The 21,065-nt window shown below is 51.6% G+C and overlaps 2 protein-coding genes across 2 annotated transcripts in view; one reads left to right on the forward strand and one right to left on the reverse strand.

The window, feature by feature from the left end:
- Positions 1 to 715: 715 nt before the first annotated feature.
- On the reverse strand, positions 716 to 15,912 carry DIO1 (iodothyronine deiodinase 1). The gene is made up of 4 exons (XM_040978662.1): positions 15,576 to 15,912; positions 8,142 to 8,285; positions 2,018 to 2,217; positions 716 to 784 (listed from the first exon to the last, which is right to left on the reverse strand). Exons 1-4 carry the CDS (start codon positions 15,910 to 15,912, stop codon positions 716 to 718), a joined length of 750 nt encoding a protein of 249 aa, XP_040834596.1.
- Positions 15,913 to 19,730: 3,818 nt separating this feature from the next.
- YIPF1 (Yip1 domain family member 1) overlaps positions 19,731 to 21,065 on the forward strand; it is a 42,293-nt gene continuing 40,958 nt past the window's right edge. The window contains exons 1-2 of the mRNA XM_040978517.1: positions 19,731 to 19,817; positions 20,539 to 20,618. Coding sequence (XP_040834451.1) covers positions 20,588 to 20,618 — 31 coding nt within the window. The 5' untranslated portion in view covers positions 19,731 to 19,817; positions 20,539 to 20,587. The remainder of the gene's footprint in view (positions 19,818 to 20,538; positions 20,619 to 21,065) is intronic.

Consider the following 21,065-nt stretch of genomic DNA (forward strand, 5'->3'; position numbering starts at 1 on the left):
TGCCCAGGCGTGTGACGGTGCTCCTGGTTTATTTGAGCTACCAAGGCTGGGATGCTTTCTTTGGAAAACCAAGCCTCCCATTAAAATGACTGTTGAAAAGTGACATGAGCAGAAGGTTCCAAGGTAGCAGCCAGATTTCTGTGTGTAGTCCAAGGTGGTAGTGTGAGTTCTCTCCTCCTCTGGGTGGTCTTGGAGATGTGTTACCATGGAAGCTCACCCCTCACCAGCACCAGCACCACACTGTCTACAAAAATGTCCTTTCCTGTCCCCCCTCCTCTTTCAATTGCTCAACTCTCTTTATCATCAAGAATTCTTCAAAAAAATTTTTTTGGTATCTTGAATGAGCCATTTCATGATTGGCAAATGTAGCTGAATGAATGTAGGTGACCTGTGGAAGACATCTGACATCCCATCTTCCATCTCAGCACCTGACTGGGGACACTTTCTGTGGAAGGTGCCGGGCCAGGACCACGTCCCCACTGTAGGAGCCATGTGGCATCGTGAGGGCTTTAACAGGCTGTTGGGGTGAGCATCGCCATTGGTCTTGATTGGAAACCCTGCATCACTGGAAGCAGGAACATCTGAGCCAGTGGTTTCAGCTGCAAACATGGGTCCCAGGCAAAGGCCAGCGGCAAGGAAGGGACAGTCACTCCTGGAGGGCCCCTCCTGTTGGCTACTGGGGACTGGGCAGGGGGTGGAGGGACTTTTGTGCAGGTTAGTTGTGGAGCTTTAGCAGGACAGCGCGGACTTCCTCCGGGTCATAGTTCCAAGGACCAGGTTGACCCTGCAAGAGAAAAGAACTGTGCACTCCCAGATCCTCAGCACACAGCCAGTACATGGGGATGGAGTATATGGGGATGGAGCGTGCTCATGGGAGCTGCACGGAAAAGGGTAGTTGGGGACAGCAAGCTGAGTGAGAAGCCTGGACAGAAAACCCGAGCTGGAGGGGACAAAGTTCCTTGGAGCTGAAGGTAGGGATGGGAGGAAGGTGAGTACTTCCCCCCATCGTGGTCCAATGTCACATTTACCACCCCCTCCCGCCCTTGGCCCTTGAGGGAATGGAAACGCAGCCACTCTGCATTGGCCCCTCTCTGCCGACACACTCCTACTGCCCTCACTCGGCCCTCTTTGTTCCCCACCTCAACAGCTGCAACACCTCCCAACTGTGCCCAGTCCCAGTTCCTGCACCCTCCAGACCATTCTTTACCCAGGGGCCAGGGATGTTTCTTTAATGCCATTCTGAGCCACACCTCTCCCCATTTCCTCCACAGTTCTCTTGTACCCTGAGGTAAAGGTTGAACCAGACCCCTGTCCACCCTCCTCTCCAACCTGCTTTTGTATTCTCCCCATCCCCTCCCTTTGTCTTCACAGTGAATCTCACTCACTGTGCCTACTCAGCTGACTCTTCAACCTTGAAGGCCCATGCAATTACCACCTCCTCGGAGAAGCCCACCCTGCCCCAGGGGTGGGAAAGCCTGCACTCTGAGAGCCAGCACGGGAGTAGGTAGGGCTCACAGAGGCAGATCTATCTATCGTCTGCCGCAGGACAGGTTCGTAGACACCCTGCCCTGGCAACCCACAGCACCACATTTTCTGGCTCAACCTTGTTCTCCCCCAGTCCCCATTCAGCTCAAAGCCCTGCCTCAGCACTTCCAGCTCTCAACTGGGGGTCCCTACCCTCCTCAGAGATTGGAGATCAGTGCCTACCCACACCCCTCATGCCTGCCCAGCCCAACCAGGGGATTCTGAATTGCAATCAAAGCCTTGTCCAGCGAGACCCTAGGAAAGCTGCTTTCCTGGGCTCAGAAGACAGAGATGATCCAAATATCCAATATTCCATCTCCCCTGTACTGTACGCAACACCCTCAGTTTGCAGGGGAAAATGGATGCTCTGAGAGGTGAAGGGATTCCAACCTGGTCAGTGGCTGCACAGGGAGTCAAGTCCAGCACCCCCTGAGCCCCGACCCTGGCCTTCCTTGGCCTTGCCCTGGGGCCCGCCCCGTTCTCAGCTGCCCACCTTGTAGAGGATCCTGCCCTGCTGGAGTACGTAGAGCCTTTCGGGCAGTGCGGCATAGTGCTGGCTACTCTGGTTCTGCATCGTGTCCACCACCACAGGGCACTGGGGGCTCCTGGGCAGCAGCAGGTGCGCCGCCTGCAGGCGATCCTGGAGGTTCCGGTGATTCCTGATGTCCACGTTGTTCTTAAAAGCCCAGCCATCTACAAGACAAAGGCCAGTGCCCAGGCCGGCCAGCTGAGCACGTGCTTTCCACAGATCCCACAATCCCCTTCCCTTCACACACACTTTGAACTGAGAGTGCCAGATAGAGAGAGGCGCTCACGGCCACCAAGTGACCCCGTTCCCCTATCACGTGTGACCATGCACCATTTCCCTTATTGCATGTGATCGTGCAAGGTCACCGAGAGAGTTATTGATGGTCTGAACCAAAGCCCAGAACCCCTGACCACCCAGGCCCTGGCTTGTTCAAGGGAGATGATCGAGCCGACCAGAGCATTGGATCTTTAACCTGGAATGAATTGCTCAGGGACCTCACCACCGCAGGATTCTGATACCGTGAGTCTAGGGGTGGCATCAACCATGCTTTGAGTGGTTACAGCTGGGAGCAGGTGCTTAGCCTAATGTCTGAGACACCTGCCTCCCACACCAGAGCATAAGTTTGATTGCCAGCTGCAGTGTGCTGATCCCAGCTTTCTGCTGATGCTGACACTGGGAGCCAGCAGGTGATGCTTGCCCTGCCACCCACGGGGGAGGCCCAGATTGAGTGCCCAGCTTCTGGCTTCCCAGCCCCAGCTGTTACAGGCACCTGAGAAGGAGCGAAGGGGGGTGGGGAAGTAATGGATGAAAGATGCATGTGTGTATGCCTCTTCAAAATACATAAAAATACATAAAAAGAAGTACAGTTTACAGCAGATATTATTTAAGTGTGTGAACTCAGAGCACCTACCTCAGCGTTACTGGGGAGCTTGTTAATGCAGGGGTTCAAATCCCACACTAGACCAACCAGGAGTGGGGTCAGGCATTCTGTGTTATAGCAGACTTCTAAGTGATGCTTCTAAACTTTAAAATTTAAGAACTGTTGCTCAGAGGAGCTAGCAACATGGCATAGTAGGTTGAGCCTCTGCCTGAGGTGCCAGTATCCTATGTAGGCAGTGGTTTGAGTCCTAATTGCTCTACTTCTGACCCAGCTTCCTGCTAATGTGCTTGAGAAGCAGCAAGGGTGACTCTGGACCTTGGGCGCCTGTACCCACATGGGAGACTTGGAAGAAGCTCCTGGCTCCTGGTTTTGGACTGTACAGTTCCATCCATTGTGGCCATCGGGGAGTGAAGCAGCAGTGGAAGAGCTCTCCCTCTCTGTCTGTCTCGCCCCCTCTCTATAACTCTGCCTTTCAAATAAAAATAAGCGAATTTTTAAAAAGGAACTGGTGCTCAGCCTGGTCTCAGGGACCAGGCTCCTGCAGCCTCCCGTGCCCCAACCCCCAGCTCTGTGCTCTAGCCAGGTGGGGCAGTCCTTGACCCACCCACTTCTGACTATCACATGTCTGCTCACATCATCACAGTCGCTGCCTCCACCTGCAGCAGGAGCAAAGTGGGGTCTTTTTCTTTCCTTGTTCTGCATCCCAGGACTTCGGCCGCCTCAGCCGATGCTGCGTTCTCTCTCGTGACAGTTTCCAGTGAGCCACTGGGGGTGGGCTCCTAGCCAAGCACAGCTGCTAACCCAGCCCTGACCCTTGTTCAGCAGACTTCCTCTCCCATCGTCACACACCTTCCCACCTGGTCTTCCCTCCTTCAGGAACTCCCAACAATGGACCCATGACTTGACATGTCAGCTGTTCATGGCCTTGTCCGTTTACTTGCTCCATTTCTGGGGATGCTGGATGAGATAGTCAACAGGTCCCCCTCAGAAGCCAGGGGGCCTGTCTAGGACAAGAGTTGTTTCTGTGGCCAGATGAGGCATTCAAGGCTGCCGGTAGGTTGGCTCCCCCTCATCTGTGCTCCCACATCTTCTTGCTCATGGACTTCCCCTAGGAAAACCAGTTCCCCGGAGAAACACACCAAAGCACAAACACTCGCTGATGCTTGCCTGCATGTGTGGCATAGCTAAGCAACCCTGCCCGCCCATCAGCACCCTGGAGCCTCCCAGGGGTTATCAGTCCCAGGGGACCGAGAGAGAGAGAGAGAGAGAGAGAGAGAGAGAGAGAGAGAGAGAGAGGCAGCCACTTGTACCCTGACTACAACTGTGGCTTCCTTGGAGACCAGAACCATGTGTATATGCCACCGCCAGCAACAGGGATGAACAGCAGGAGGTAGGTTGTCCTTAGCCATTGTTGAATGAGTAGTTGTGCGAGGAAGCTGTTGTCAGCCTGTGTCAGTGGTTCAGAAATAGGAATGGCAGGTGGGCTGTGCAAGCTCCTGGGGCCGGCACATGGTGGCACTAGAGCTCACATCTGGGTGTTGACACTGCCAAGTCTGTGAGCTCCCCATATCATGGCTCATGTTAGTTTGTACTCCACCTGGACAAATGTAATTAGTGTATAGGTAGAGGAAACCCCAAGACTAAGGCCATAGACCTCAGCCATCCCAGAGCTGATGGAACTGGCTCTATGCACTAGAAATCTAAGGTCAGACACATCTAATTCTGTCTGACAGACAAGTAGACCCAGGAGCAAGAGACGGAGAGGGGAAGAGCTGCGTGTACTGGGAGAGGCACAGTATGGAGGCCAACATCTGTCCATGGCAGAACAGGGACACAATGCATTCCATCCTTTTTCCAGTGCCTGAGTGGGCACGAGCCCTGGGTGCTAGGAAGGGTGCGACCCAAGTCAGGAGACAGTCCCAGGCCCAGGACACAAGTTTCTGGGATGACCTGACCCCTGATGTCATAGGAAGCAGTTGGTTCCTTTGGAGTCAGAAGTGGGAGCCTCAAAGGACCTCGTTACTCCAAGTGTGTTTCCTGGCCTAGTCTTGGCTTCATGTGTCAGTCCAGCCCTTCTGAGCCAGGATCTACATTTCTGTAAGATCCCCAGGTGAACTGAAGGCACATTTGAGACTGAGAAGCACTGCCCCGTGACAGTGAACTTGGCCTGGGCTGAACTTCAGCTGTGATGGCATCCAGGTACCATCTCTCCTCAGCTGTGGACACTGACCACAGAAACCTGTTCCCCCCACCCATGTTCTCTTTATTTAAGGTCTGGCTGCTGATTGACAAAGAGACACATTGTGCTTGTGTTACCTACCTTATTCTTATTTAAAAGAAAAGTTTGTTGATGGAAAATTTTAAACACACATTAAAGTAGAAAGACCAGTAGAAGGAACCCCTGGGTTCCTAGTCTCTTATGCTCTTATTTTTTCTTTAATTTCCTTATTTTTAATTATTTGAAAGGCAGAGACAGAGACTTCCAACCACTAACTCCCCAAATGCCTGCTACAGCCTAAATTGCAGATCAGGAGTCCAGAAGTTTAGCCAGGTCTCTAACATCCGTGGCAGGAACTCAAGTCCTTGGACCATCACCTGCTACCTCCCAGATTCTGTGTTAGCAGGAAGCTGGGCTCAAAGGCATGGCTGGGCCTCACATGCTCAGACACAGGATACAGCATCCTAGCAAATGCACAAAACATCTCTATATATCTAATGTTTGAAATGCCCTGAAGGCTTCATGAGGACACAAACTGATCATGGAAGGAACAGGGCACTACGCTGAAAGCTGTTGTCAAACCTATAGGTGTGCATGCATTAGGAAAGCAGTGGGGTTAGGGTGAGGCCCTGGGGTATGGAAGCATGGTCAACAGGCAACCCAGATGGTAACCTTGGGGGTCTGGAGACCATGCTGTGAAAAGCATCACTAAGCCAACATGGGTGAGTACACAAGCAAGCCATCAAGGCTGACCCTGGCCTAACTGCCACTCAGTCACCCAATGACTCCAGAGCACTAAGTGACATAGGCTCCGCCAGGGGCTGGTGGCAGTGACCAGTCAGACAGCATCTCTCCCATCCTGTGGGCAGGTGGTTGACTGAGGACACTTGTTCCACCCAGACACAGAGCCTCCTGGCTGCTTCAAATCTGAAATTTGAGTCCCCAGTCATGGGCCCATCATCCCCTTAAGGGAAGATTTCTGGATTTCTGATCTCAGACAGCAATCCTAGTCTGGCAGTTGGGTGTCTCAGACTATTTGGCAAACTTGAAAGAGCTTGAGGAAGATTGTCCACACGGGATGTGTCTGCTCCCTGTAAGGAAGGGAGAGGAGCAAGAGTTCCTGGGAAGTAAGCCAGGTGGGCGGGAACTACCTGCTGTGGCTGCTGAGAGGCTGCCTGCCCAGGGAATTCACACCACTGCCTGGAGCAGTACCAGGCCAGCAGCCCCACAGCCCTGGAACTTATGAGAAATGCACATTGTCAGGCCCTCCTCACAGATCTGCTAACCCTGGCAGTAGCCCAGCAGTCTGTTTTTTTTTTTAATATATATATGGTTTTTAAAAAAATTAATTACATTGCATTATGTGACAGAGTTTCATAGGCTCTGGGATTCCTCCCAGCACCCTCCCCCCATGGTGGCTTCCTTCACCTTGTTGCACTATTACATTTCAAATTCAGTCAAGATTCTTTCACTGCAAGCGTGTACCAAGCATAGAGTCCAGCATCTTATTGTCCAGATAAATTCAACGGTTTCTTGGGGAGACCATCTCTGGCCTGAAGGTAGAGCTGGCAGAATATCCTGATCAATTTAAAGCCACAACATAACATCAACGACAATTTACAACATTATGGTATTAATTGGCATGGTATTGAGTAACCAATATGTTAAAAAAAAATGCAAGTTCTTAACCACATCCTGTGACCACTTCATTGACATTTCAATTTTAGTTTATATACTACCGGCTTCTATACACCTTAAAATGACTATTCAGCTGTCTCATGTCTATTTTCATTTTAGTATTTAGCAGTTTATTGTATTGAAGCATAATTTTGCTGAACTTGGCAGATTTTAGGATAGTCTAAACTGGCTTATAACTCTAACAAGGCATATGTCAACAATTGAGGTGCAGAGCAGTTTTAGGAGGGGTGTGCAGCGAAATCTTCAATACCTAGTGAGGAGTAACTAATCTTTGTGTCCTACATATTAAGGTATGTGTGAGTCCACGCTGACCGTTTCCTGTCTGGTTCTAAGCTTTCCTATCTATTCTAATGTGTGTGTGTGTGTGTGTGTTGGGGGTGGGGGGGCTCTGAGCTCTGGAGCGACCCTGATGGTCACTGCAAGAGAGGGTGGGGATCCAAAGTTGGAACTAAGTAAGGACCAGAGAAAGCTCCTCTCCCTAGTTCTGAAGGAAGTTTACTGTTCTGTTTCTGCAGACCCCATCAGTCTGTTTTAACAAACCCTTCAGATGCTTCCAATACTCACTGAGATTCAAGAACTGCCATCTGGGATGAACTGTAATGCCTCTTGGTTGTTGTTAAATTTTGGACTTTTAATTTAAGTTATTAAAATATATTTTATAATTAATATATAACTAATATATTTAATTAATATATAATTAATATACATGTATTTTAGAAAGAAATAGAGAAAGCGCTTCCCTGAATAAATTGGGTCAGCCTATTTCCAGCAGCTCAAACTCCATCCAGGTCTCCCATGTGGGTATCCAGGGGATCCAGATACCTGGGCCACCCTCTGCTGCCTCCCAGGTGCCGACTTTGCAGCAAGCTGGACTGGAAGTAGAGCAGCCAGGACTTGGGCCATGCACTCTGATGTGGAATGCTAGTATCCTAAGAGATGGCTTTAACCACTGCACCCAATACACACTTCCCAGAATGATCCTTTGAGTTTGGGGCTGTGTCATAAAATTAACCAGATGGCACTTGTGACATTTCTTTCTCCCCCTTGCATTCCCCAGGCACCCGTCCAGGAGGTGAGGGTGCTGTCTAGACCTTCTGCTGTCTGTGTAATCTGCTTGAAAGCACAGACTGGGGTGAGTGAGTGAGGGTGAACAGAGGAGACAGTGAGAGCTCAATGAACAGCCCTCCCTTTTCCCTTTTCTCCTTTTCTTCCTCCAGCTCTGCAGGCTGGAGATAAGCTTGAGCGGAAGGAGCAAATGAGAAGACAGACGGAGGTAGAGGTGGAGTGGGTACCTGATGCGTGCGCCTCTTCAATGTAAATGATGAGAAAATCTGCAATGGAGCTAAAATCTTCAATAAGTCTCTTGAATTGGTCGAATTTGGAAAGAAATGAAGGTCAGGTGCAACTTCCAAAATTCAGCACCAGAGGCCTGTTACCTGCCATAGAAAGGGAACCCCCATGAACAAGAAGTCAGTACCCAGCTTTCTTTTGCAAGCAGCTGCTTCATTCCTGCATTCAATGCTGTCACCTGTGCTGTGTCTTGAGATGGGTCCCAGGCACAGCAGAGCGTCAGATGCAGGAAACCAGGGAGTACGGCTTAGTAGAAGTTAGAACCAACTGACTTTTTTCTAAAATGGGATAGTTTGGTTGGGCAATTTCAGTGGACCCCCAGCATCCACAGTGTAGGAGTTAAAATCACGGCCAAGAGGAATCTCGTTTGTGCAGTTTGTGCAGCCGATCCACGCCCATCCTCCTGCACTGTGGTTAGTGGGGACTGCAGGGCGGGGGGACCACATCATCATCATCACAAGGAGTGGTTCTGCCAAATCCGTTAAGAGCTTAATCAGTGCTTGGCTTCTGTCTGCAGCAGTGCCCCTCCCTCAGTATGATGGGAGGTGGTGGTAGCAAAGGGCTCCACTGAGGCAGGACGAGGTGAGGGCAGAAGCACCTGCACAATGTGCTGAGCCTGCTGAGAAATAAAACCCAGCTTTCCTGGTTGCAGTAGCGAGTGGAACGCCGTGAAACCTATTCTAATATCAAGATCTTGCATGGCAGTGTCTACTTACCATGTGATGTCCCACTGTCCTGGCCGCCCAGCACCCTCGCAGCTCAGGGCCCCTGTGTGTAGCTGCGGCCACCATCTGTGGCCACCCTCCATCCAGATCCATATGCTGTGCCCCATTGGGAGCCCAAAGCCAAACCAGAGGCCTGTCCTTCCCACCTGCTGACTAGCCCAAACCACAGCATTCTGCACTCTCCTATCTGGGCTCCTTGCACCAGAAGTGAGGGTGAAAGGGGAGTGAGTGAGGGCCAGGAAGCGGGGGAGCAAGAGGCTTCTCCTTGCAGTCACTCCCAGACATTTGCCAAACTGTACCATCCACAGCTCTGCCAGTCTGGGATGGGGACAGTCACCTCCATGCTTGCCACAAGATGCTGGGGATGCCCACGTCAGACCTGGGTCTTCCTCACACAGGTATCTGAACCCTCTCTGGGGCCAGAAGGTGGCCCTGGTCACTGTGTGAGAGCAGGAGGGGTAGGTGTGCTGGCTTGGAGAGTGGGAGGCAGGACCCTGTGTGAGCCCAGGGTACTCCAGGACAGGCTCCCTTGTACCACTGGGAGTTGTGTATGAAATGAGGGTTTGGACTTAAGATGCTTGAGAGTTTCATAACTATTTCAGATCACCAAATCCTAAGCATGAGGCCCTTCTGAGCGTGGGAGCCATGTGATTCATGAGCGCCGTGAACTTGGAGATGGCCTTGGAGAAGGGGGAATAGGATGACTTCTTTAAGTCCCCCAGCTTCAGCCGAAAGTGATCCTGGGGATCTGTAGTACCCTGTAGTTTCTTTAAGTTTTCTTTTCCTTAAGATTTGTTATTTATTTGAAAGGCAGTGCTGTGGAGAGAAGGAGAGGGAGGGGGAGAGAGAGAGAATGAAAGAGAAAGAGAGATCATCCATCCACTGGCTCATTCCCCAAATGGCCCAAGGACCAAGACTGGGCCATGCTGAAGCCAGGAGTTTGTCCTGGGTCTCCCACATGGGTGTAGAGGTCTGACCACTTGGGCCATCCTCCACTGATTTCCCAGGCCATTAGTAGGGAACTGGATCAGACATGGAACAGTGGGGACACAGCCATGCCAGCGTTACAGGCACAGGCTTTACCTGCCACACCACAGCCCCAGCCCCACCCTGAGGTTCCTCATGGCCAGAGCTGGCATTGTTGACCTCTTCCCCTTCTCATGCTTTTATTGGCGCGTGACTAATCTTGTACCATAACCTGGGTTGTTTAAACGACCACATTCTCCAGGTTACCGATGGCTGGTTTCCCCTCATGTCCGCATCACTTCCTGTGCCACACACTTCCCCTGCCATACACTGGGGGCTCAGCAAAGAAAAGAGCCTGTGGTTCTCTGCCTGTGTGCAGCTTCAGGTCTGTCCAAAGGGTGGATGGGCAAAGACCATAAATGCCAGTGTGGAGTAATCTCAGATGAGCTAAGAGCCATAAAAGGGACTGTAAAGGAATTATCCCACCCCCCTCACCCGCCTTCAGACAGGTGGGTCAGGGAAGGCCCCTCAGAAGCTGAGAAGTGAAACATACAGAAGCTCCAGGGCAAAGGGAGAGGGCACTCCAGACACGTACAGAGTCCCTAGGGAGGCCTGAGGCTCAGCATTGTGCAAGGTCTCACAAGACCATTGCTGTAACCAGGCAGAGGAGACTGGTGAGAGAGGGTGATGGTTGGAAGGGGAGGCATGGGCTAGAACAGGCAAGCTCTGCTAGGCCTTGGTAAATAATCTGAATTTATGGGGCCAGTTCCATGGCATAGTAGTCTAAACCTCTGCTTGCAGTGTTAACATCACATAGGGGCTCTGGTTGCTGTTCCACTTCCTATCCAACTCTCTGCTTGTAGCCTGGGAAAGCACTCGAGGGTGGCCCAAGTGCTTGGGTCCCTGCACCTACATGGAAGACCCAGGTCCTGGCTCCTGGCTCCTGGCTTTGGATTGACTCAGCTCTGGCCATTGAAGCCATTTGGGGAATGAACTAGCAGGTGGAAGATCTTTCTGTCTCTCCTCTCTGTAAATCTGCCTTTCCAAGAAAAATAAAAACAATGAATAAGTAAATAAATAAATACATAAATCTTAAAAATAATCCAGATTTCATTCTAGGAACAACAGGAAGTCAGGGATATGTAGCAAGGGTGGTGGACAGTGGCACAGGTTTTCTGCCTGGCTCCTAACCCTTCTTTCTTTCTTTCTTTCTTTTTTTTTTAAGATTTATTTATTTATTGGAAAGTCAGATATATAGAGAGGACGAGAGACAGAGAGGAAGATCTTCCATCCGATGGTTCACTCGCCAAGTGAACGCAATGGCCGATGCTGTGCCGATCCGAAGCCAGGAGCCAGGAACTTCTTCTGGGCCTCCTACATGGGTGCAGGGTCCGAAGGCTTTGGGCCGTCCTCGACTGCTTTCCGAGGCCACAAAGAGGGAGCTGGATGGGAAGTGGAGCTGCCGGGATTAGAACCGGCACCCACATGGGATCCTGGCGCGTTCAAGGCGAGGACTTTAGTTGCTAGGCCACACCGCCGGGCCCCTAACCCTTCTTTCTACTTGAATTCCCTGTTTTGTATACTAATGAAGGACTAGTGTGTCCAACCTGAACTGATGGATCGCAGGGCACCAAGGCTCAGGCAGTGAGCCCAGAACAGTAGGTTGGACCTTCCATCTTCCTCATAGATCTTCAGGTCTGGAACCATTAACATGCAGAATTCTTTCTTTGCCTAATGAGGGGTAGCGATTGATTGTCATGGCAACCAGTGACAGCAAGGATCCAGGCCCCACTGTTGATGCTGAGACAATCTCAGCCTAGGGCTGCATCTGTTGCTATATGAGGGAATCCCCCTGACACCTTTCTGGTAGGTTCTTTTGTGCATGAGTATGATAAACAAGCCAGAGTGAGCTGTTGTTGGCTGCCCAGAACTCAAACTGCCACAAAAGAGCCAGGGAACAATCTCTCTGGCTCCCCCAAGCGAGAAAGAATGGAGAGTGAGGATGGAAATGGAGGGGAAGCTGGAGGAGTCCCCGTGGGAGGTGAAGGGAGCCTGGGCTGGTGTGTGGTCTATGGGAAAGGGGAGAAGGCGGTAGGTGGACAGAGCTCAGAGGACACCTGGACTTGTTTAGGGTTTCTTAGACCTCGAAGCAGCTTCTGCACAAAATAAAATATTTCACGGGCTCAAACAGTAACAAATCATGCCCCAGTGGGATGCATGAAATGGGAGGAACAGAGAAGAAAATGGAGTACAAGCAAACGGGGCGGAAGGTCCTGAACTATGAGCTTCCTCGTGGCCAAGTCATAGGGGAAGTGAGTTGCATAGCCCTTCTTTATCATCCTGTCCTCTAAGCAGCAGGCGGGCTAACCGTCTGCAGGGCCAGGCCTTCCTCGTCCTTGGCTCACAGATGTTTTCCCAGGAGGCCCCAGCAGGCCTGGAGAGGGCCTGGGCACCCCTGCTGCATCACATGATGATGTCTCACTAGTGAGACAGGGAGGCCCAGGTCCCCAAAGGGCAGGCTCGGAGGTCGTGGCCAAGTGGCCAGGTAAGATGAGCCTTAGGGCTGAGACTAGCTTGAAAAACTAGAGGTCAGGAATTTTGGTTTTGACTGGGGGTGGGGTGGGGGAATATGTGGACATTCGTTAGATGGCACCATTTGCTTAATTATTATAATGGGGCTGGGTACAGTGAGCAGAATTGGGAGCAAAGTTTGCCCTCATTTCCTGTTGCCCTGGTAGCAGAGAGGAAGGATCAGGGTGAGGGGCTATCCCCCTGCCTGGGTGCACGGAGCAAAGGGTGGCAAACACTGACCATCAAATCCACCTCCTTCTTTTGGAGCCAGACTTGAACTCAACCCTCATGACTTCTCCAGGCAAGCAAGGCAAAGAAACGCCACAGCAGGCTCCCTCTGCTGAGAAATCCCACTTACAGTTATGGAATGGTATTTTGTAAGGCCCACTGGGATGTTTATAGAAGGCATGAAATTCAGGCTGAAGTAAAACAGGCTTCCAATGAACTCTGGGGTAATATCACCCACAGCTTACCTTCAGGTAGTCAATGTGTGCTTTACTCGTGTGTGTGTGTGTGTGTGTGTGTGTGTGTGTGTGTGTGTGTGTGTGTGTGTTGCATGTGCGTGTGTGGGCAGAGAGAAGGCTGAGGATTTCTTTGAACCCCTTCTGTCTTTTGCAGTAACAGAAAGCACACTGGAGGGGTGAGGGGAGGGGGCAGACAGGGAGAAGGCTCAGGTTCTAGTTCAGGCACCCTGTGAACTCAGCAGGTGACACTGAAGGAGCCATTGGTATTTCCATGCCTTTGCTTCTGAAAACTCCAAGACTGCCAAAGTATGACTCTTAAATGAGGTCAGGGTTTAGAGTTGAAGCTTGCACCTGAGCCTTGTGGCCTGGCAGGTTTCAAGACATATTACAGACGTCTGGAAAGCCAGACCGAGCAGGTTAACCCTATGTGCAAACCTTCCCCGAAGTCACCAACACCCTCAGATTAGATACATGAGACCCCCCAAGCCCTAGCTCCCAGTGATGTCTACAACATCATTTCTCATCCCTTCCTACCTCCTGCACCCCACTTCCTCCAACTGGGTCATGTCCACCCCTTCTGCCTTGCTCCCAATCCCCTCTAACTCACCCACCCAAGGCTTCCTGGTCCACACACTCTCTCCTCAGGCCACCTGCTAATGCACTTGGGGAGAGGCCCTCCCAGTTCTGTGCTCCCCACTCTGGTGGCCACGTCCCTCTCCCTGGCCAGAAGCAGCACTGTTTACTGCTGTGTTGCCAGTCCCTCCTGCTTTTGGGACTCCAGGTCAGCGTGCAGACAGCCAGCTCTGCCTGGGAAATACAAAGGCCGCTGTGGCCTACCACTCCCCACTTTGCAGTCTCCTCTGCTCTGGCAGAAAACACAGGCAAACCGGTTGCTCAGTCATGAAGATGTCTGTGGGCCTGTGCCAAGGGGGCAGCTATGTGATGAGAGAAGATTCTGTGAACTGGTGTGCAAGGTGATGATCTGTAGTGGATGGCTCGGTTCTATTCTGGAGCTTAGCACATGGTAGACATGCAACATGTATTACATGATTTTCTCACTGCTCTTCCTATCTGTGAATTCAACATGTTGAAGATATCTGTGTGAGCCCAGTGTGATAGCTCAACTGGCTAATCCTTCACCTTGCAGTGCCAACATCCCATATGGGCACTAGTTCGAGTCCTGGCTACTTCACTTCTCATCCAGCTCCCTGCTTACAGCCTGGGAAAGCAGTGGAAGATGGCCCAAGTCCTTGGGACCCTGTACTCAAGTACATGTGAGACCCAGAGGAAGCTCTAAGTTCCTGGTTTCAGATCGGCTCATCTCTGGCCATTGCAGCCATTTGGGGAGTGAAGCAAGAGATGGGAGATCTTTCTCTGTCTCTCCTCTCTGTAAATCTGTTGTGCTTGCTGGTAAGTGCCCATGCCTTGCTAAGCCCGTTCCCTGCACTGCGCAATGTGAATCTGCGGGAGAAGGATGCAGGATGCAGCAGTTCCCAAATCACCTGCACTGGGAGCATCTGCCTGGTAGAGCTTGTCTGCAACACAAGCGTTCCAAAGAACACACTTTGAAGAACCCTACTTTAGCCAAGTGCCTTAGGGGTGCCTCCTCTCCACTGGCAGTGTAGATGCCCTGAGGCTAAGTGTGCTGAAGTCAGACACACCTCCGGAGGCATCGCACTGGACAGGCAGATTGGGGAGCTATACACGGGCCTGGGGAAGTACAGGTGGAGTCTCGTGTCCAGCATAAGGAGAGAGCTGGCTCCACTATGGTATCTGTGGTGGCATCACGGAAAAAGAGGCTTGCAGCAAGGGGGCCCACAGACTTTCAAGACAGAGGAGGATGTTCCAGACCAGCCAATGATATTGGCAAAAGCAAACCAGAGGGATGGCACTGGGGTGGACAAAGCCCATCCGGTTATCTGGAGGAGTGATCAAGAACAGAAACTTGGATGGAAAGTGGGCAGAAAAACTGAGCCTGACCAGGGAGCACCTTGACTGCAAGGCTGAGCTCTGCTATTGCTCTGAAGGCAGGTGGGAGCCCCTGATGGTTGTGGAGTGACCTACAGCTATTTATAAGATGGCTTACAAGAGAGGGCAAGACAGGGAGGAGGAAGTCCTGGCAGGTAGAGAGCTGTGAATACACCAAAGAGAAAAGCAATCAGAGAGCTTTCAGAACAGAACAGAAAGAGATGCAGCTGCTTTGCTGGGTTAGGAGGGCTGGGGTGGGGACTCTCTCCAACAAGGTCTTAGTGAGTGACTATTCACAATAGTGAGTTAGAGCAGTACTTTCTGCCTGCAAGGAGTTTGCACATTACAAGAAAGGCAATGGACATGAAGCAGATGGCCACACACAACTACCTCAAGAAAGGTATAGGGAGGAGACAGCCGCAGAGCATCCTTGGTTCAGCAGACTGCAGCCTGGGAGCTGCGCCCAAAGACTGCTGGGCCAGAGGGCCTGGGAAGGTGGGGCTGGCACTGAGAGAAAGAGAGAGAAGAAAATTTAAGGAGAATTCATACTTTCTTGAGGCCTAGAAGCCCCAGAGAATTAGCAGGAGTAGCAGATGGATTCAGAATTTGCCCACAAATCCCAGTCTCCTGCATGTCTCCTTCCACCGCTACTGTTGCCAGCACCCTCCCACCACCTGCTGACCTTGCATGAAGTCCCAGATGTGGCACTCCTGTCCCGAGAGGCAGACCACGGGGCAGTTTGGGGCCAGACCTCCTGGCTCAGTGGCATCCTCCAGTCGCTGCCAACGAACCTTCAGGATGAACCAAAAATACTGGATGCTGAAGAAGGTGGGGATCCAGTTGTCATGGGTGAAGAGGGGGTTCTGGGCCAAACCAGTTTTCTGGCCCATGGCCAGGATGTTCTGTTTCACTCGCTCTGGAAAGAGTGTCATCAGCACCTTGCCCAGGGCCACTTCTGCAGCCACCTGCACCAGCACCCAGAGCCTCCTCAGCCACAGCCTGACCTGGGGCCATGCCATCTCGGTCCAGCTGGAGTGGCCTCTGAGACTGCCAGACAGGCAGGTTGCAGCCAGGAGACACTGGGTGGAGTCGAACAAAGGTACAGGGTGGGAGCAGTCAACCCTGGACAAGGGGAAGGTGCCAGGCCAGCAGGTATTTGCCTTGTCATCAATAACATGAACAGTTCTAAGCCAGGTGCACAGGGGTCTGTTTAACTAGGGTCACTGCAGATTCTTTGCCTTAGCTTTGCAGAGACTCTCGGACTAGAAGATTCCAAATCCTAAATTCAACTTCTGATGAATTTTTTTCTGGCAAGCACTTAAAAAATCACACTTAAAGAGACTCTCTTAAAAGAGCTATTGCAGGGTCTAGTACGGTAGCCTCACAGCGTAAGTCCTTACCTTGCACACGCCAGGATCCCATAGGGGTGCCAGTTCTAATCCCAGCTGCCCCAATTCCCATCCAGCTCCCTCCTTGTGGCCTGGGAAGCAGTCGAGGACGGCCCAACGCCTTGGGACCCTGCACCCATGTGGGAGGCCCAGAAGAAGTTTCTGGCTCCTGGCTTCGGATCGGCACAGCATCGGCCATTGCGTTCACTTGGCGAGTGAATCATCGGGCGGAAGATCTTCCTCTCTGTCTCTCGTCCTCTCTGAATATCTGACTTTCAAATAATAATAATAAAAAATTAATCCAGATTCACTTGCAGACTTAAATGTAGAGCCCAAAATTATGACACTCCTAGAAGAGATGATAGGAGAAAATGTGATTTTTTAAAAAAATATTTATTTTTATTGGAAGGGAAGATTTACAGAGAGAAGGAGAGACAGAAAGATCTTCTATCTGCTGGTTCACCCCCAAGATGCTGCAATGATCAGAGCCGAGCTGATCCAAAGCCAAAAGCCAGGAGTTCCTTCCAGGTCTCCCACAGAGGTTCAGGGTCCTGAGGCTTTGGGACGTCCTCTATTGTTTTTCCAGGCCACAAGGTGGGAGCTGGAAGGGAAGCAGAGTTGCCAGGACATGAGCTTGTGCCCATGTGGGATCGTGGTGCTTGGAGGTGGAGGATTAGCCAATTGAGCCATCATTCTGGGCCTCAAATAATAGAGATATGCAAGAATCTGGACTGTCCAGGTATTGGAGTTTGGAGAGGAATGGGTCAATGGAACACATAAGAGTTGTAAGGCAGTGAAACTTATGCTTGTGTGACAATGTAGCTATGTTGATAAGTGTGTCTATTCTTTCCCCAGGACCACACTGTCTTGATGATTGCAGCTTTATAACATGTCTTTAAGTCACACAGTGTATGTTCTTTAATCTTGTCTCCTTTACCATAATGTTGACTATTCTGGGTCATTGGCCTCTCCATATAAAATGTTCATGAATTAGGGTGCGATAGCATAATGGTTAAGGTCCTCACCTTGAACATGCCAGGATCCCATATGGGCGCCAGTTCTAATCCCGGCAGCTCCACTTCCCATCCAGCTCCCTGCCTGTGGCCTGGGAAAGCAGTCAAGGACTGCCCAAACCCGTGTGGGAGATCTGGAGGGAAGTTCCTGGCTCCTGGTTTCAGATCGGCACAATACCATTGGAGAGTGAATCATCGGATGGAAGATCTTCCTCTCTGTCTCTCCTCCTTTCTGAACATCTGCCTTTCCAATAAAATAAATAAATCTCAAATATATATATATGTGTATGAATTAACTAAGTTATTTATTTATATCTGAAAAACTGAGAGAAAGAGACAGAAATCAGACACACATCTTCCATCTGCTAGTTTTTTTTCCCCAAATGCCTGTAACTGTTGGGCCTGGGCCAGGCCAAAATCAGGAATCCAGAACTCCACTGAAGTCTTGTACATGGGTAGCAGTGACCCGTGCAGCTGAGCTGTCCCCTCCTGCCTCCCCGAGTACACCTTAGCAGGGAGCTGGATGTGCAGTAGAGCTGAGTCTTAACATTCAGTGCAGGCTTCCCAGATGGAGTCTCAGCTGCTATACCAAGTGCCTACCTAGTTTCAAAAATCATTTCTCTTGAGATTTCTTCTTTGATGTGTTATTTATTGAAACATTTAATTAGTTTATCTGGGAGACAAAGGTGGGACTGGGGTAGGGTTAGAGGTTGGTTGGGTACACAAAGACGTGTGTGTGTGTGTGTGTGTGTGTGTGTGTGTGTGTGTGTGTGTGTGTGTGTGTGTGTGTGTGTGTGTGTGTGTGTGTGTGTGTGTGTGTGTGTGTGTGTGTGTGTGTGTGTGTGTGTGTGTGTGTGTGTGTGTGTTTGACAGAGAGGAGAGAGAAAGAGAGAGAGCCATCTGCTGGTTCACTCTCTAAATGCCACAATGACCAGGGCTGGGCCGGGGCCAAAGCTGGGTGTTCGCAAATCAACCCAGGTTTCCTATATCGATGGCAGGAGACCAATTACTCAATCCATTGAAAGACCTCAGAATCCCTATTAGCTTAAGTGACTCCATTTGCTTAGCCTAAGTGACTCCTGCGTTAACCTGCGTCCTGTGTTGGCATGCCTGCTTCAAGACTCTGCTACTCTCCTTGTCAACTGGCTTCTTGTCAATGCACATCCTGGCAAGGCAGCAGCACCTGGGGCCCAGTCGGCCATACGGGAGGCCCAGATTGAGCTCTAAGCTCCTGGCTTCCACCTGGCCTGGCTCTGGCCGCAGGCGTTTGGGGAATGAACCAGTGGATGGAAGATCTCTCAAGGCTGATTCTATCCTTTAAACAAAATAAAAATAAAGAAATAAAACAGTTATTTTGTATTATAAAGCAAAATAAGGCTTTGAGGGATGGACATTTGGCCTTGCACTTAAAATGCCAGTTAAGATACTCATATCCCAACCTGCACTTGATGCCCAGCTCTGGCTTCTGACTCAGCTTCCTGCTAACACAGACCCTGGGAGGTATAATGGGGTTTCTAGCAGACCTAGAAGGAGTTCTTAGCTCCCAAGCAGGCAGAGAGTTTTATGGGCATTTGGCTAGTAAGCAAATAAACAGATTCTCTTTCTCTCTTACATAAATAAATCTTTAAAAAAAAATAAATAAAGGCTTGGGGTTGGCACAATGGCTCAACCTGCAATTATCGGTCGATGTAACGCCTAGCCAGCTGGCGGGAGGAAGAATACAGGTTCTGCCTGCTCCGCTGGCGAGAGCCTGTTCCCTCTAATTGGTGTTTGGGGAGCAGCCGCTGAGTGCCTGCGCCCTGGGCGGAATGCTGGCGACCCACAGACCAGAAAAAACCCAGGGGACCAGAGCTGCAATAGTGCCGGCAGCCCCAGGGGCGCAGCGCCCCCGTGGTTTACCCGCTGCCTGCCGCTTTCCAGGTAGTCGTGAGATACCACGGGGATCAAAGGAAACCAAGGCCACCGCTGCCGCCCCCATCACCTCGCTCCTCGCCCTCGAGGGCGGGATGCAGGAGCATCCCTCGAGGGCGGGATGCAGGATGCACAGAGCAGCCTGCCCGGCCCGAGTACAACTGCAGACTTTGTCCGGCCCTGCGGCGCTCCTGCCCGACTCCCTTGGCTCCAGCACACGTGTCCTCTACTGCCCACGCTCCTGTGGGCCAGTGACACGGGTGTCTCCAAGCCGGCTTGAAGAACAGAGGCAAAAACCCAGAGAGCAGACTCTGCGTGCTGGACATCCCGCGGAGCCCGCTGCGCGCGCCGCCCTCAGACGCGGGGGGTCGGTCTCGGGAGGGGCGGCACCCGCGCAGGCTCCGCGGAGCCTCTTCTCCGGGTGCGGCGGCCTCTTTAACAAGGCGGGGCTCTGCCGGGAGAAGGAGGAGGAGGAGAAGGAGGAGGAGGAGGAGAAGGAGGACTCGCCCCACCCCGGATCTCCGGCTTCCGACTCCTCGGCTGCACCTGACCCAGGCGGAGCAGCTCTGGGCCGATTCTTCCCGGGACAGGTTGGACGCCAAGCACCGCGAGGTGAGGCGGCCGGGGCTGCGTAAGGGCTTTGGGGTCTGCCGTTCGCTCAGGCTGCTGCGGCCCAGCTCCTTCCTTCGCCCCGCGGTGTCCCAGGCTCCAACCTCCCCTCATTGTGCCGGCTACAGCTTCTAGGGCCTTAGCAGACTTGAATTTAGTGACTCTGCTCTTCTTCCAGATACCCTAACGAACCCGTTGTGCAGACGAGGAAAACTGAGGCCTCGCCAAATGCATGCCCTACAGAAAGGCCGCAGACTTGAGAATCAAACCCAGGGTCTGTGTGAACCCCAGAGCCTGTGCCCAGGCCCACTGGCCAGGCTGAACTAGCTGCCCTTGTCATCTCTCTCTCCAGTCTGCACCTATTCCTCAGCGTCCACACAGCATGAGACTGGATGGAATCTTTGGTTGCAGGGGCCCAAGGACTTGGGCCACTCTCTGATGCTTTCCCAAGCTGTAAACAGGGAACTGGATCAGAAATGGAACAGCTAGGACTCGAACTGGCAGCTGATGGGATGCTGGTGCCACAGACAGAAGCCCCTGGCTGGAACCTTTGGACCTCCAGGATTTGTTGCTTAGTTTTTGCATTGTCTAATGTTTAAGGGTTATCTTTCAGTCAACCCACCAGACCCCCACTGCAAAAGCAGGAGTGTTTCTCATGCTGAAACAGGGCTTGCTGGCAGGTGCTTCGCTGTTACTCTAAGTCTGCTTCTGTTTTTCCTTTTAGACCCCTGCAGAGCCCCTTCGTCCCGCTTGGGAGAAGGCCTGCTTGCTGAATGGCGGCCGTGGATGACTTGCAGTTTGAAGGTATATGGGTTGGGGTCTCCCCTTGTTGTAGCCGCCTGCCTACCTCCTCTCCCTCCAGCAGTGGCTTTGCCTTGCTGTACCTCCTCCCTCAGAAAGGAGCTCCGTTGCAAGGACTGAGCCACAGTGCCCCTGCCCCGTCAAGGCTCTGGCTGTTTGTTTTACCGAGTGACCTTCTCAGTTAGTCGTTGTCAGTGTGCCACAGCAATTCCGGATGATGTTTATAGAGTTCTTTACAAGTTCAGCAAACATTGGCCAGTACGTGAATGTCTGCCTGGCATTAGGTGTGGTGTTAGAGGGTGGAGGTTACAAAGGTAGGTGTGCACACTGGTAGGACGGACGACGTTGTGGAGAAGAACGTGATGAAGGATAATCAGCAGGTGTCGCCTGAGTGGGGCCTCACACAGGCACTTGTGGTTCTCAAGGTGAGATGAGTAAGGGGCTGTGTTG

The sequence above is a fragment of the Ochotona curzoniae genome, unplaced genomic scaffold (genome assembly GCF_017591425.1).
Source record: "Ochotona curzoniae isolate NIBS_2020 unplaced genomic scaffold, NIBS_Ocur_1.0 contig_291, whole genome shotgun sequence".
Lineage (NCBI taxonomy): Eukaryota > Metazoa > Chordata > Mammalia > Lagomorpha > Ochotonidae > Ochotona > Ochotona curzoniae.